The sequence below is a fragment of the Phacochoerus africanus genome, chromosome 6, assembly GCF_016906955.1.
Source record: "Phacochoerus africanus isolate WHEZ1 chromosome 6, ROS_Pafr_v1, whole genome shotgun sequence".
NCBI lineage: Eukaryota > Metazoa > Chordata > Mammalia > Artiodactyla > Suidae > Phacochoerus > Phacochoerus africanus.
In genome coordinates, this window is record NC_062549.1 from 98,465,847 (window position 1) to 98,479,977 (window position 14,131).

Here is a 14,131-nt window from a genome sequence, read left to right on the forward strand (position 1 = left end):
AGCCTCAATAGGGCTGCACATAATCTCAAAACATTTCTTTATTCAGTGTATTGCTTGTGTTTGCATGGGTTCATGTCTCTGTGATGGACGTCTACTGTGCCTCTTGCCCTTACGCTCTCTGGAGAAGGGGTTCCTGTGGTGTGGAGGCATGACCAGGGTATAGGGAGACTGGGGGAGGGAGGGAGAGAAAGCAGTAGAGCAGTAGACATCCCAGCTTATCCTCCCCAAATTTAAAGCTCTGTTTCTGTGCCCTAGTCCTAGAACCAGACACAAATAAGACTCAGGGAGTTTTGTCTGAAGACCAAATCCCACTGCCCACCATGCTGAAGTCTTTAGGTGGGAAAACAATGTTGGAGCAGGGTCTTTAGGCACTTTGTTTTCTCAGGTGTACTGGCCCCTTCTTTGCAGGATGATTTGGGAGGGCAGAACAGATGAGCTCCAGCCTGCTGAGAAAGCAGGGGTCTCATTAGCTGGGTAACGGGAAGCATCCTGTTTGATGGGAGTGGGGGTCAGGAGTGTGGGAACTAGGATCTATTCTGCTGACTCCACCAGCCCTCCAGTCCGCCCCCACCCACAGTGACCAAGGTTCTAAGTTTTTCCAATTTCAGTGTATTTCCTGCAGTTTTTTGGTGTCTAAACTTGGTCATAGAGATATCCCAGTTCAATTCCAGTCTAGCTAGTTGCTCTGAAAGTAGCTCATCTTGTTGCCCTAAAGTAGCTCAATAGCCTGAGGGTTATACTAGATCTAAAGGGTTAATAGGATAGGGCAGAAAGATGGGGGACTCCTGGACTCTGGTCACCCTGATCTTGAGCCTTATTCCTATTCTTTGGACACAGTCTTCTTTTGTGCTCTCACCTTTAGCTACCTTCTCTAATGTGTATGCTGCCATCACTTGAACAATATTTAGAGTGATGGGTTTGAGAGTCATAATTTATATTAAAAAGTGTTGGACTTTTAAGTGCATTTTCAAATAAAAAAATTTTAAGTAAAATAGTCCCAGAGTAATCACTACAGGTGTGTGTTCGGTTAAAGGTTAGACATGATTGGAGTTCCTGTCATGGCGCAGTGGTTAATGAATCCGACTAGGAACCATGAGGTTGCGGGTTCGATCCCTGCCCTTGCTCAGTGGGTTAAGGATCTGGCGTTGCCGTGAACTGTGGTGTGGGTCGCAGACACAGCGCAGATCCCGTGTTGCTGTGGCTCTGTGGTGTGGGCCGGTGGCTACAGCTCCGGTTAGACCCCTAGCCTGGGAACCTCCATATGCCGCAGGAGTGGCCCAAGAAATGGCAAAAAGACAAAAAAAAAAAAAAAGGTTAGACATGATTAATGAAGGCAACTCCTAGAAAGTGGCTGTCAATGGAATTTTGTGCCAGCCTTGCCCTTTCTGAGGAGAGAAGGCTAAATGTTGGGAAGTCAAGACCACCATCACTTCCAAGAGCTCAACTCATTGTTCTTCCTGTTCCTTTTTCTTGGCATTCATCTGAGATTTTTCAAGTCTTTAAAGAAGTATTTATTTAAAAACAACTTTGGAAATGAGGACGATGAACAATATGAACATTTTTATCCCGGGGGACAGGGAAGCACCAAGCCAGATGCTGCTGGCTACGTTGTTCAGTTTTAAGATTCAAAACACTTACAGTGTCTGCCCCCTCAGGTACCTCTGAAAAAGACACAACACCAAACAAAATTTTTTTTCCTAGTATTGTTTTTCTGTACTAAAAATATCCAGTGGGTGCTGGGATTGAAAGAGGAGTGGTTGAAATGCTGACATCTCCTCTTGCAGATGAAGTGGCCACTACCTCTGATTTCTGTTTATCTGGGTAAGGAAACAAAAGGGAAAATATCAGAACCACATCTTTTCCTTTCCTTGCTTCATCTCCTGCTCCCCACAGACCCTTACTCTCTCAACACTACTGCCCACCATTTACGCTTCTTTTTTATATTGGATAATGGTATTGGACACATAAGGAGAAAGACAAAAACAGAAATAGGCAAAATGACCATATACATTTTATCCTTTTTCCCCTCTCTCATAGTTACTGTCATCTTGAGAATAATTTATTTGGTAGCTCTTTTGGTAGGGGAATAACCTTCCTTGGGAATTCTTAGGTTTCTGGGAATAATCCCAGAAGGACAGTTCTTTGGGATAACAGTGGTTAAGAACATCGGCACTAGTGTCAAATAAACCTGGTTTAAATCCTGCGGTGACACTGCCACTTATTAGCTTTGTAAACTTGCTTTTTCACCGGCAAAGTGGGAATTATAAGACCATTGGGTTGTGAGGCTGGATCATGGTAAAGTGCATGTTTAGGAAGACCTCAGACATTGGTGGCTGTTAGTGTTAAACTGCATTAATAAGATGAAAATTATTCATATCGTCCATATCCATTAATTAGCTTCACATCAATGATTCTTTATCTACAATCTTAACAATTTGTTCAATAATCATCTAATGATCAACAATACGTGTTGCCTAACATTCAAACAGCAGTTGCTCGAGAAACGATAGGTGGATTAATGGCTACAATATTCACATTATTGTTACACACATGAATGCATATTATGAATCAATAGCCAAATACATAAGTAACAGTTCCTGCAGACATGCTGGCTGGCTTAGCAGGGTTCTGGATATCAGGACTTTTCAGGTCCAGCAACAAAGATCGTGGCTAATCATTAAAACACTTACTGGTTGCATCTCTGTGAACACTGAAGACAGGCTGTTCCAAATATCCTCCAACCCAATCCTGACCCGTTTCCAAAAAGCAAGGGCTGGGCTGGGACCGGGACTGGGGAAAGGGGTTGGTCTGAGTCTGGGGACAAGAGGGGGAAAGGTAGTAGTGGTGGTGGCTCTGGTTGTGGTCTGAGTGGTGGTGCAGCTGGTGTCAGGGCAGAGACCTTTGTCCAGGGGGCACTCCTCCCGATCGCGGTTGCAGGGGCATTGGTGGTAGGTGCAGGGCCGGTGCTCAGTGCGGAGTTGGCTCAGTGCCCCAACTCGCAAGCGCCCAGAAAGGCCATGTAGTTTTCCAGCCCGGGTTCGGCTCATAGTTCCGGACTTGCAGTGGCAGTGCCACGGGCCCCAGGGCATCAGCACCAGTTGCAGATCCTCAGGAGCTGGCATGGCTGTAGGTGAGGGTGGTGGCCACCGGTTGCGGGTGGACCCTGCTCTTGACCACTGGTTCAGCGTATTGTCGGAGGCCGACAGGTCCGCGGCGGCCTTCCAGGTGGAAGGCAATGGGCTTGAACTCATTTTGATTTCAGGATCCTGGCCGTTGGCTGTAAATATTGGGGTTGGCCCCCCAGCTGTATTGGAAGTCGTAATGGGAGTCTCCGGGCTGGTGTCATTCCTTCTGGCGTAAATCACAACCCCTTCTTCCAAAGACCCATCCTCTTCTGCCGACAAACGCGACTGGCCACCTGTGGACACGGTGGAGGCCAGGAGCTCGGCAGCGGCCGGGCCTGCCAGGCGGTCGGCCACGGCCACGACGTCGTCCTCATCCTCCATCGTCACCCTTACCCTCGGGGGTATACGGCTCCGGGCGGTGGTCCGGTAGGTGCGGGTCAGAGGGCCTCCAAAGCGGAAACTGTCCCGCTGTGTCGCGGTCGAGGTCAGGCCTTGGGCCCCCGCCGCCGCTCGGGGCCCCAGACTCAGCAGCAGCAGGGCCCAGAGCAGCGCGTCGGCGGCGGGGACCATGGGGCTGGACGGTGTGGGGCTGGGAGGGAGGCCGGGGCTCACACCTTCTCTCCCTCCTTCCGCTCTCTACCCACCAGGTCGTTAGAACCGAGGCCCGAGGGGGAGGGGCGGGGTCAGAGGCGCGCGCAGCCACGCCCCTCCCCCAGCCCCGCTTCCCGCGGGGCGCCGGGCAGGCCCAGGGCTCAGCTGAACGTCCCAGGGAACCTGTGCTGCAAGGACACTGCGCCAGACCTGACCCTGACCGGGAAGGGCTTTAATGTAAGCGGTTGGGGAAAGAGTAGTTCACGTCCTTGGCGCAGAGCTTAAATCTCTCGTTGAGTTTATTAGCCGCTACACATCTGAATTTACTACAGAGGACAAAGACAACAGGTTTTGAAAACGCCCCTCCCCAGGCTCACAGGCAGCAGCTGCGACTACTGAAGGAAAGTGGAAAATAGAGGCGTAGATCTCTGGGCTCCCACCCAGGAGGAGCCCTGCCCTTCCCATCCACCCCTCACCTTCGCAGACTGCTGGAATACCTCAGATGGAAGGAAGCTCAGCCCCAAAGGACCTCAGATTCAAAGAGATGAAGTTATTTGCCCAAGGTTCTACAGCTAAAGCAGCACAGCTTTGCACTTTCCTAAACCAAATGGCATTGCATGCACCCCTCCAGCTGAAATGAAAGTCACCCAGCAGATCAGCTTCCAGACCTTGGAATCCTGCTCTGAAGGCAGGGCCATGGAAGGAAGGACACCCCATTGAGATGTGCAGATCCAGTGGTAATGAGGTTGAGGATGAGATGATTTACAAAACCAGTTCAGCTGTTTCAGGGGTCAGGGTGTAGGCAGAGCAATATCTTTGCTTGGTCTAAGGCTCTTTATTCCAGTCCTACACTAGGTCCCTCCTGAGCCATGGAGATCCTGGTCCAGCCTAGGAGCAAGAGAGGGAAAAAAGTGGTACAGGAGCAGGACCTGGGTTTTACTCAGGGACTTAGGGAGAGAAGCCAGGTGAACTGGAAGAGCTATAAGATTAGATGCTTGGGTGGGTCTTCATGTAGGATCCTCTCCTCCTTAGCAGCCCTCTCCCACTGGATATTCTCTCCTGTTCACTGCCAGCACATCCCTTCTTAATTTCTAGAGCTGGTCTGAATTGTCTCTAAATTCTGGGCTCTGATTACTCCTTTAATCCTTGATGCACTTAATAGGAATGATTTTTTCATTTGTTCTTACTGGATATAGTAGTAACCTTAATCTCTCCTCTGAAAGCAGAGCCTCTGTCTTTTAGTTCTTTGCATCTTTCCCAAAGCATTAAGAAAGTGGGAATTGGCTTTATACATCCCACCCCAAACTTTTATCCTCAAGCTCAGGCAGGACTCACTGTCTGACAGCTTCTGGGATGTGGACCTGATCCATGGAGATGAGTTGGGCCAGCTCTCCAAGGCTGTTCAGAAAACGGATCTTTCGTGTGAACTTGGAACTGAAAAGAGAAGATCAACCAAGTGTGATTTATGCTGGGAAGAGGGCTCCAGGAGAGCCCTTACAAAGGAAACCAAACAGGTAGAGAGGTTAACGCTAGAAAGAGTCAGGGTGGGGCAAGGACGTCTTAATCTTGACTGTGAAAATGGGGAGAGGGGAAAGGGAGTCCTTGTCCGCCGAGCTAGTACCTGATGAAGGGTCGAAGCAGTTGCCAGGAATGCCTTCACATACCATGTAGCGTGGACAACCACCAGGGCGCGCAGGTTCTTCCGGAGCCTGAAGAAGAATAGGAGACCATCCTGTCTTCTTCCACCTTCAGTACAGCCACCTTCTGTACTTCGCTTCTCTAATTTCTAGATTTCTCTGACAGTTGGGTCTAATCCCCATTCCTCTAACTTCAATCTCAACTCTACTCATCTTATTTAGCTTCCTCATTTCTTTTTTGGTCTTTTTGTCTTTTTCTAGGGCTGCACCGGCGGCATATGGAGGTTCCCAGGCTAGGGGTCTAATGGGAGGTGTAGCTGCCGGCCTACACCAGAGTCACAGCAACGTGGAATCCGAGCTGCATCTGCCACCTGCACCACAGCTCACGGCAACGCCAGATGCTTAACCCGCAACCTCATGGTTCCTAGTCGGATTCGTTAACCACTGCGCCACGATGGAACTCCTAGCCTCCTCATTTTTAAGAAACTCTCCTTTCAGAATACCTTAGCCTGGTTTTATCTACCCAACTTCCTTCCCGTGCCCTGTGCTCGCATAGTCCCTTTAGAAGACTCCTCCATCCCTCCATGACCAGGACTATCTCTAAAACTTCAGGTGAAGAAGATTGATGAGGAGGAAAAAAAGAAGAGGAACAAGAAAGGTGAGCAAATGGAAGATGGAGGGAAGAAAGAAAAAAAGAAACATTGGTGTGTGGGGATGTTCCATATGGATCAGGGATGAAGGGAGACAAGAAAAGAAGAAAAGGGAGTTCCCCTTGTGGCTCAGTGAAAACAAATCTGACTAGTATCCATCAGGACGTGGGTTCGATCCCTGGCCTTGCTTGGTATGTTAAGGATCTGGTGTTGCCATGAGCTGTGGTGTAGGTCACAGACATGGCTCAGATCCTGTGTTGCTGTGGCTGTGATGTAGGCCAGCAGCTGTAGCTCCAGTTCTACTCCTAGCCTGGGAATTTCCATATGGTACAGGTGCAGCCCTAAAAAAGTAGAAAAATAAATTAAAAAAAAAAGAAAAGAAAAGACAATGGTGATGCGGAAAGTGACATAAATGGCAACTCTATGAGAAAAGGAAAGGGTGCCTTCCATGTGAGAGGCAATGTACCATACTGATTTATTTGATTTTCACAGATACTCAATGGCAAAGGTATTATCCCTGCCATTTTACAGAGAAGGAAACTGAGTCCCAGAAAATTTAAATGACTCACCCAAAACCATACACCTAGTAAATGGTAGAGGCAAGATTTAAAACTAGACTTTCATGGAGTTCCCATGGTGGCACAGAGGAAATATATCCGACTAGGAACCATGAGGTTTTGGTTTGATCCCTGGCCTTGCTCAGTGGGCTGAGGATCCGGTGTTGCCATGAGCTGTGGTGTAGGTCGAAGACTCGGCTCAGATCCCGAGTTGTTGTGGCTCTGGCGTAGGCCTCGCGTAGGCCGGCAGCTACAGCTCCGATTGGACCCCTAGCCTGGGAACCTCCATATGCAGTGGATGTGGCCCTAAAAAGACAAAAAACCAAAAAAAAAAAAAAAGGGGGGGGGGAGTGTAGAGAGATAAAGAAAAGCAGAAGAGACAGAATGGAAGAAGAAGGAATAGAAAAATGGAAAAGAAAAGGATAAGATATAGTGTGGTAGCCCTTTTGTCCTAGAGGCTCACCGCCCATCCAGGGTATGGTAACATTGGCGTAGCCAGCTCAGAGGTGGGACTTGGGCCCTATTTGTGCCTCCACTCAAGTGAACAAGCAGATAATTTTCAGCCACCAGCAGCTCCAGAGTTCCCACCATGTACCTGGGGAAATGAAATTGTTAGGGAAGGTATATGTTTCTGGTTGTAGGGAGTGAGAGGGACATTATTTATAGATTCTACAATCAGTTACTCATCATAGAAGACGCTCTTTTTTTGCTTTTTTTTAGGGCTGTACCCAAGGCATATGGAGGTTCCCAGGCTAGGGGTGGAATTGGAGCTATAGCCACTGGCCTACGCCACAGCCACAGCAACGTGGGATCCAAGCTGTGTCGGTGACCTATACCACAGCTCACCGCAACGATGGATCTTTAACCCACTGAGCAATGCCAGGGATCGAACCCTCATCCTCATGGATCTCAGTCAGGTTTTTTATGCACTGAGCCATGAAGGGAACTCCAGAAGAGACTCTTTTTAACTGTTCCCTCCTAAACATCCTCCCTGGAACCCTTTAGGCCTTCCACCTCACCTAAACAAGTGTTCCATGACATAGGTGTAGTTGGGGATGCTGCTTCTGGGTAAATAACAGGAAGCAAAGAGGATGACAGCATTGAGGCCATCACCATGGTAGCCTGGGGAACGAGAAGGGGAAAACTCATTCACTCAGCAAATAAGTGTTGATGGACAGTACATCTATTTAGGTTGAGAGACTTTGAGGGACTCTAGTTAGTTGCTAGAAGAATTCAGGAAGGATTCTGAACCCAATAACTGAGTTTCCAGCTCAGGTATTTTATTCAAGAAGTCACAGTTCTTACCCCTCCACTTATGCCAGCTATTACCCTCCATGAGATAAGACTTTCTTGTAGGGCTCAATGACAGTCATGTCCACTCGCTGCTCCAGCTGTCCTGTTCGGAACACCCTCCAGTGATGACCATCTTCTCCAGCCACATCCCACATACAACCTCTGCCCAGCCTTTCAGCTGCCTCACTGGCCCCTGGATCCTCTGCCCGGGGCAGGTCATCTGAAAAAAGAGCGATGGGGGCAGATCAACAAGGCAGAATATATACCTTTAGTATCTTGCAACTTCCCTAGACTCCTAGAGTTTATTACTCCATTCTCTAATTCCTCAATTTCCCCCCCCCCATGACTCTAGCCCTAGTTTGTCCAATCAACCCAAACCCCTTGCTGGTTTCTCTTTCCTGTGACCCATTATCCCTATTTTTTCACTAGACAATGGCCTGGAGGTAACCTTGCACAATGGTAGGTGATGGCCCTTGCCGTTTTTCCAGATTCTTTCTTCCCATGCTTTTCCTTCCTTGGGTGAGCTCATCTCTCCTCATGTCTTTTTTTTTTTGTCTTGTTGTTGTTGTTGTTGCTATTTCTTGGGCCGCTCCCGCGGCATATGGAGGTTCCCAGGCTAGGGGTTGAATCGGAGCTGTAGCCACCGGCCTACGCCAGAGCCACAGCAACGCGGGATCCGAGCCGCGTCTGCAACCTACACCACAGCTCCCGGCAACGCCGGATCGTTAACCCACTGAGCAAGGGCAGGGACGGAACCCGCAACCTCATGGTTCCTAGTCGGATTCGTTAACCACTGCGCCACGACGGGAACTCCCCCCATGTCTTCAACTACTGCCAGTAAGGTGATGATTCCTCTCTCACTGAGACTTCTGTCCTAACACCAGTCCCATAACCTTAAATGCTTAGAGTGAATACCTCTACTTTGTGTTTCTCTATCAACTCCAAGTCACCAGACTCCAAGTGCAACTCAAACTCATTCTCGTCCTCCTCTCTCCCATACCTCCTTTCTTGGTGCATGACCCCAACCACTTAGCTGCCTGAGAGAGAACTCTATGTCATCTTTCTGCTGTACTAGCCCTTAAGCCAGCTGGGCCCCAGTTCCTCTTCCAATCTACCTCCATGATATCCTTTTATCATTCTTTCCACTATTACTGTCCTGGTACATGTTTTTAGCATTTTTCATTTGAGCCTTAGTACTAGCCTCCTAACTTGTCTCCCTGCCTCTTGTTTGTTTTCCTTCATTCCACCCTTTACACCACTGCTACAGCTTTCTTTCCTCCCCTACGTTTTTCACTCAAATGAAATATACTATGGGCATGAATTCTGCGTGATCTTTCCATAGCAATAGAAAGAACTGCTTTGTCTTTAAAAATCGTGGCCTAGGAGTTCCCATTGTGGCTTAAAATGTTAAGGACCTGATCTTGTCTCTATGAGGGTGTGGGTTCAATCAATCCCTGGCCTTGGTCAGTGGGTTTAGAATCTGGCATTGCCATAAGCTGCGGTGTGGGCCACAGCTTCTGACTAGACCCCTAGCCCAGGAACTTCCGTATGCCATAGGTGCAGCCATAAAAAGAAAAAAAAAAATTGTGGACTAGTATTTAGGATTCCATTGCATCGATGTACTATAAAAGAATTAATATCCTACTAATGTAACTTTAGGTTGTTTTCAATCTTTTCAAAGTAATTAAATCTGATCATCTTACTCCCTTGATGAAAACCATTCAAGGGACTCCCCATTGGCTACAGGATAAAATCAAAACTCCCTAGAGTGGCAGGAAGAGCCTCAATGATTTGACCCTTGCTTACTTAACAGTCTTTCGTCATTCTCTTCTCCTCCCAAGAACTTCATATCTGTGATATAAAACATACTTTGGTTTAGTTTTGGGCTCCTAAAATAGCTCCTGATAAAGATGAAGGTAGTATCTTCTATTTGTAACAAGTTCCTTTCAATCACACAAGTTTATGCTAATGAGATGACCTTGCAGAGCTCCTCCAGAGGGATAGCTCATTGCCAGGGAACCAGCCAGGTGATCAGAGGGTTGGAACTTTCACTCTCTGACCTTTGAGGAGGGGAGAGACAGTGGTTGTGCTAAACCACTGAGAGTCAGTGATTTAATCAATCATGCCTACATAGGAAGCCTCCATTTAAAAAAACTAACTGATGGAGTTCCCGTCATGGCACAGGGGTTTGGTCCCTGCCCTTGCTCAGTGGGTTAACGATCTGGTGTTGCCGTGAGCTGTGGTGTAGGTTGCAGACTCGGCTCGGATCCCGCGTTGCTGTGGCTGTGGCAAAGGCTTGGCAGCTACAGCTCCGATTGGACCCCTAGCCTGGGAACCTCCATATGCCCGCAAAGAAATAGCAAAAAGACAAAGAAAAAAAAAAAAACCTAACTGAAGGGGTTCTAAGAGGTTCTGAGTTGGTGAACATGTGGAGGTGTTGGGAGGGTGATGCACCCCCAGAGAGGAGCTCCACACCCCTCTCCACATAACTTGTCCATTGTGTTGCTTCCTTCTGGCTGTTCCTGAGCTGTATCCTCTTATAATAAACCTATAATCTAGCAAGTAAATGGCTGTCTTAAGTTTTATGAGCTGTTCTAGCAAATTATCAAGCCTGAAGAGGGGGTAGTGGGAACCTCTGATTTACAGCCTGTCAGTTAGAAGCACAGGTGACAACCCAGGCCTGTGACTGGTGTCTGAAGTCTGGGGGCAGTCTTGTGGTTGAGCCCTTAATCTGCGGTGTCTGTATGAACTCCAGTCAAGTGTCATCACTGAATTGTAGGCCATCCAGTTAGGGGAGTTGGAGAACTGGTTGGTGCGGGAAAACCTCTACATTTGGTGTCGAAAGGGTAGTGAGTAGAGAAGAAACAAAATTTTCCTTAACACCTAAATAGTCATGCTTTATACTCTGAATCCCTAACATGCTGTGCTATTGTCCACATTGCTTCTTCCACCTAGAATGCCTCTCCAGGTACCTGATAAGCTCAGAATTGCCTCCTCTGTAATGTCTTTCCTTTTTCTTTCTTTCTTTTTTTTTTTTTTTTTGCTTTTTAGGGCTGCACTCACGGTATATGGAGGTTCCCAGGCTAGGGGTCCAATCAGAGCTGTAGCTGCTGGCCTATGGCACAGCCATGGCAACGCAGGATCCGAGCTGCGTCTGGGACCCACACCACAGCTCATGGCAACGCCAGATCCTTAACCCACTGAGTGAGGCCAGGGATTGGACCCACAACCTCGTGGTTCCTAGTCGGATTTGTTTTCACTGCGCCATGACGGGAACTCCTGTAAAGTCTTTCCTAACATCTCAGGCCCAGCTGACCTTTGCCTTTTCCCTGCTTACTCTGTACCCTATACACGTGTTGGTCATAACATTTAACTGCACTCATCTGTATATATGTTTATCTCATACTAAACAGAGAGCTACCTGAGGGTAAGGATTATCTTATTTTATTTATTTATTTTTCTTGGCTGTACCTGCGGGCCAGGGACTGAATCCGACCTGCAACTGCAACTTACACCACAGCTGTGGCAACACTGGATCCTTACACTGCTATGCCACAGCAGGAATCTTCTTATAACTCAGTTCTAGCTCAGTGACAGCATATAACTGTTATTCAGTAAGTTTTCCTTAATAAACAAAGCACCCTCTTCTTCCCCCTGCCCCTGTCCCCACTACTCCTCTCAGATTTGATCTATAGGCTCTACCTTTCCATTCTGACTTCTTGGTTCCCACTATTAGTTCTAACTTTAGTCCCATTAAATCCCCCTGAGCTTCTTCAACTCTGGCCTCTACTTCTACCAGCTCAGTCCTCAGCTGTCTTTCCCACCTTCCCATTCAAATTCGTGTCCACTGTCCAGCTGCTCCGAGTCTGAAGGTGTCTCCAATTCGTCTACCTCCAGGTCAGAACTGCCATCAGGAGAGGAAGGTACAGAGTGGGTGGAAGAAGCTCCATTATCTCCAGGCCCTTCTGTCAGATTCAGCTGCAACTCTGGGGCAGTCAGACGCTTACGCATGGGGCGCTGGCCACACAGGGCTAAGGTGCTGGGGGTACCTGGGGCTGGAGAAGGGGGAAAAAAGAAGAGAAAGGTGTGTGTGTGTGTGTGTGTGTGTGTGTATGCGGAGGTTAGAATTTCTGTTTGTGTGATAATAGGTGGTGAATTCTAAAGAAGGACTAACACAGGGGCCATTTAGGAAAATGGAAGTGGAACGGCAAAGGGACAGGGTAGCCCAACATGTCCTGGGACTAACCAAGAACTTGAGGCCTGGGTTCTAGTTCGCCTACCCGTCTGTGAGTCTCCTTTAGGGTTCTCAGGATCTTCAGAAGGGTCAGTCTCTTCAGGAAGCAATCTAGGGGGAAAAAGGTGAAAGGGGGGCAGCAATAATGGCTAAAGGCATTAAGCCATCAATGTATCAATTCTCTCTCCACTGTGATTGTATCATCTCTTCCTTTTCCCCACCTTCCGTCAAGTGCCAATTTACCATCCCTGACCTCCGCCTGTGACCAGCCCTCCCTTTTCCCAGCCTCCCTCCTTCATACTTCCTCACCTAGGAAATTCTTCATCCTGCCATTCTTCCTGCAGCTCCAGCCCCCCAAGTCTCAAGGATGCTTCTGGCACTGCTGTTTCTGCATTTTCCCTGACCCTGAGATGCCCCGGAAAAAAAAAAAAAAAAAAAGATTATCATGAGACAAATTAGGCAGTGTCTTGAGGGAACTGGATAGTAGGTGAGAACACAGGAATGCAGAACAGTAATGAAGGTACAGAGCAGAGGGCAGGCCTTCAAAAGAATTCAGACTCTTGTCTCCTAGATATTTCTATCATTTTCACCACTTGTTGAAAGAAATCATGCCTAGGAGTTCCCACGGTGGCACAATAGAAATGGCAGCATCTCTGCAGCGCCAGAATGTGGATTTGATCCTTGGCCTCGCTCAGCGGGTTAAAGGATCCAGCATTGCTGCAGAAGTGGAGTAGGTCATAACTGTGGCTCGGATTTGATCCTATATCTGCCTGGCGGCAAAGAAAGAAAAAAAGCAAGCAAGCAAGCAATCACCCCTGCTGTTGGGTTTAGAAGCAGAGGAGGGATGGAAGGTAAAGCTAATTATTTTTACCTGTGTGGCAGTTGCTCCACCCACACAGTAGGGGCGAGAGGTATTTCACGTGACAATTGGCTGGAACCAGAAAGACCTGCCCAGCTGTCACTGGGCAAAATTAGGGAAGATGGCACCTAGTCAGGCCTGCCTTTCCTTCAGCACACTGGGGAGTGGTTAGGGGACACCATGGCACAGATGGAGGGAGGGGAAGAAGGGAAGGAGCAAGAGAGATCAGCTAGCTAGGAGAACCTACACTTTTAATTTTGTTCCAGGTCAGCTTTCCCAATGGCCATTTGGGAGAGTGGGTATAAGAAAGAGTAAATTTATCACACGCAAAATATAGAAGCTTTCTTTAAAAGGGGGGGGGGCAGTTCTCGTGTAGCTCAGTGGGTTAAGTATCTGGCCTTGTCACTGGCAGTAGCTCAGGTTGCTGCCATGGCATAGGTATAATCCCTGACCCAGGAACTTCCACATGATGCCAAAAACAAGACAAAATAATATCCTGGATTCCAATTATCCTGGAAGCCCCTGTTCCCTAATAATTCCCATAACAAATGGATCTTTCCTACCTAAAGCCACCCCCACCCCTTCTCTGCAAATTCTTTTAGTTTTGCCTCCTCTAAGAACTTGAGATTTGACTTGGTAAGAGCTGGATGGTGGGAAAGTCCCTCAAAATTAGTCACTCCTCGTTTTCAGTCAAGTTAGCCAAGAACTTACCCAAGATCCAATGTCTTTTCTCCTGCCCCTTGTAGAGTTCCCATCTTCATAAGACTTCCTGTCTTCTTTAAAACGCTTGGCATGGTTGAGGAGCTGGATGTCCCAGCTCCCCCAAACTTCTGTACCCTTCTCTGTCTCAGCTATTGTTGCTCTTGACTCCGAGGAGGAGGGAGGGGTTGAAGGGAGGTAACCTCACTTTCAAACAGGTTTTGCCACCTCCCTTCCCAAGGAGCAGGTTTGCCCCAAAGAAAAACCATGCCTATGTGGGGGCGGGTTTTGGGGAGGAGAGTACATTTTCTAAAGTGGCTAGTCTTGGCTGAGTCTAGGGAGGCAGTTTTCCACACCCTTTAAAACCATCTGGAAGCTGCTTAAAAAAAAAAAAAGGTAAAGGCTGAGGATGAGGGGAGATGTTATTTCCAAAAAGACGCACTAGAAGGTGAACAGTAAGTACAGCAGAAAAAAGGGAAATGAATC

General features: G+C 47.9%; 2 protein-coding genes across 2 annotated transcripts; both read right to left on the reverse strand.

Annotated features, from left to right (window-relative positions):
* Positions 1-1,496: 1,496 nt before the first annotated feature.
* C6H1orf56 (chromosome 6 C1orf56 homolog) lies at positions 1,497-3,917 on the reverse strand. The gene is made up of 2 exons (XM_047784712.1): positions 2,691-3,917; positions 1,497-1,817 (listed from the first exon to the last, which is right to left on the reverse strand). The coding sequence occupies exons 1-2, from the start codon at positions 3,693-3,695 to the stop codon at positions 1,797-1,799; spliced, it is 1,026 nt and encodes a 341-aa protein (XP_047640668.1). The 5' UTR covers positions 3,696-3,917; the 3' UTR covers positions 1,497-1,796.
* Positions 3,918-3,997: 80 nt separating this feature from the next.
* BNIPL (BCL2 interacting protein like) lies at positions 3,998-13,856 on the reverse strand. Its single transcript, XM_047784711.1, is given in 11 exon segments — positions 3,998-4,604; positions 5,052-5,150; positions 5,338-5,357; positions 5,359-5,425; positions 7,024-7,155; positions 7,580-7,681; positions 7,890-8,073; positions 11,678-11,908; positions 12,134-12,198; positions 12,397-12,492; positions 13,658-13,856. Coding segments are annotated over 11 exon segments (1,116 nt in total). The 5' UTR covers positions 13,741-13,856; the 3' UTR covers positions 3,998-4,567.
* Between the last annotated feature and the right edge of the window lie 275 nt (positions 13,857-14,131).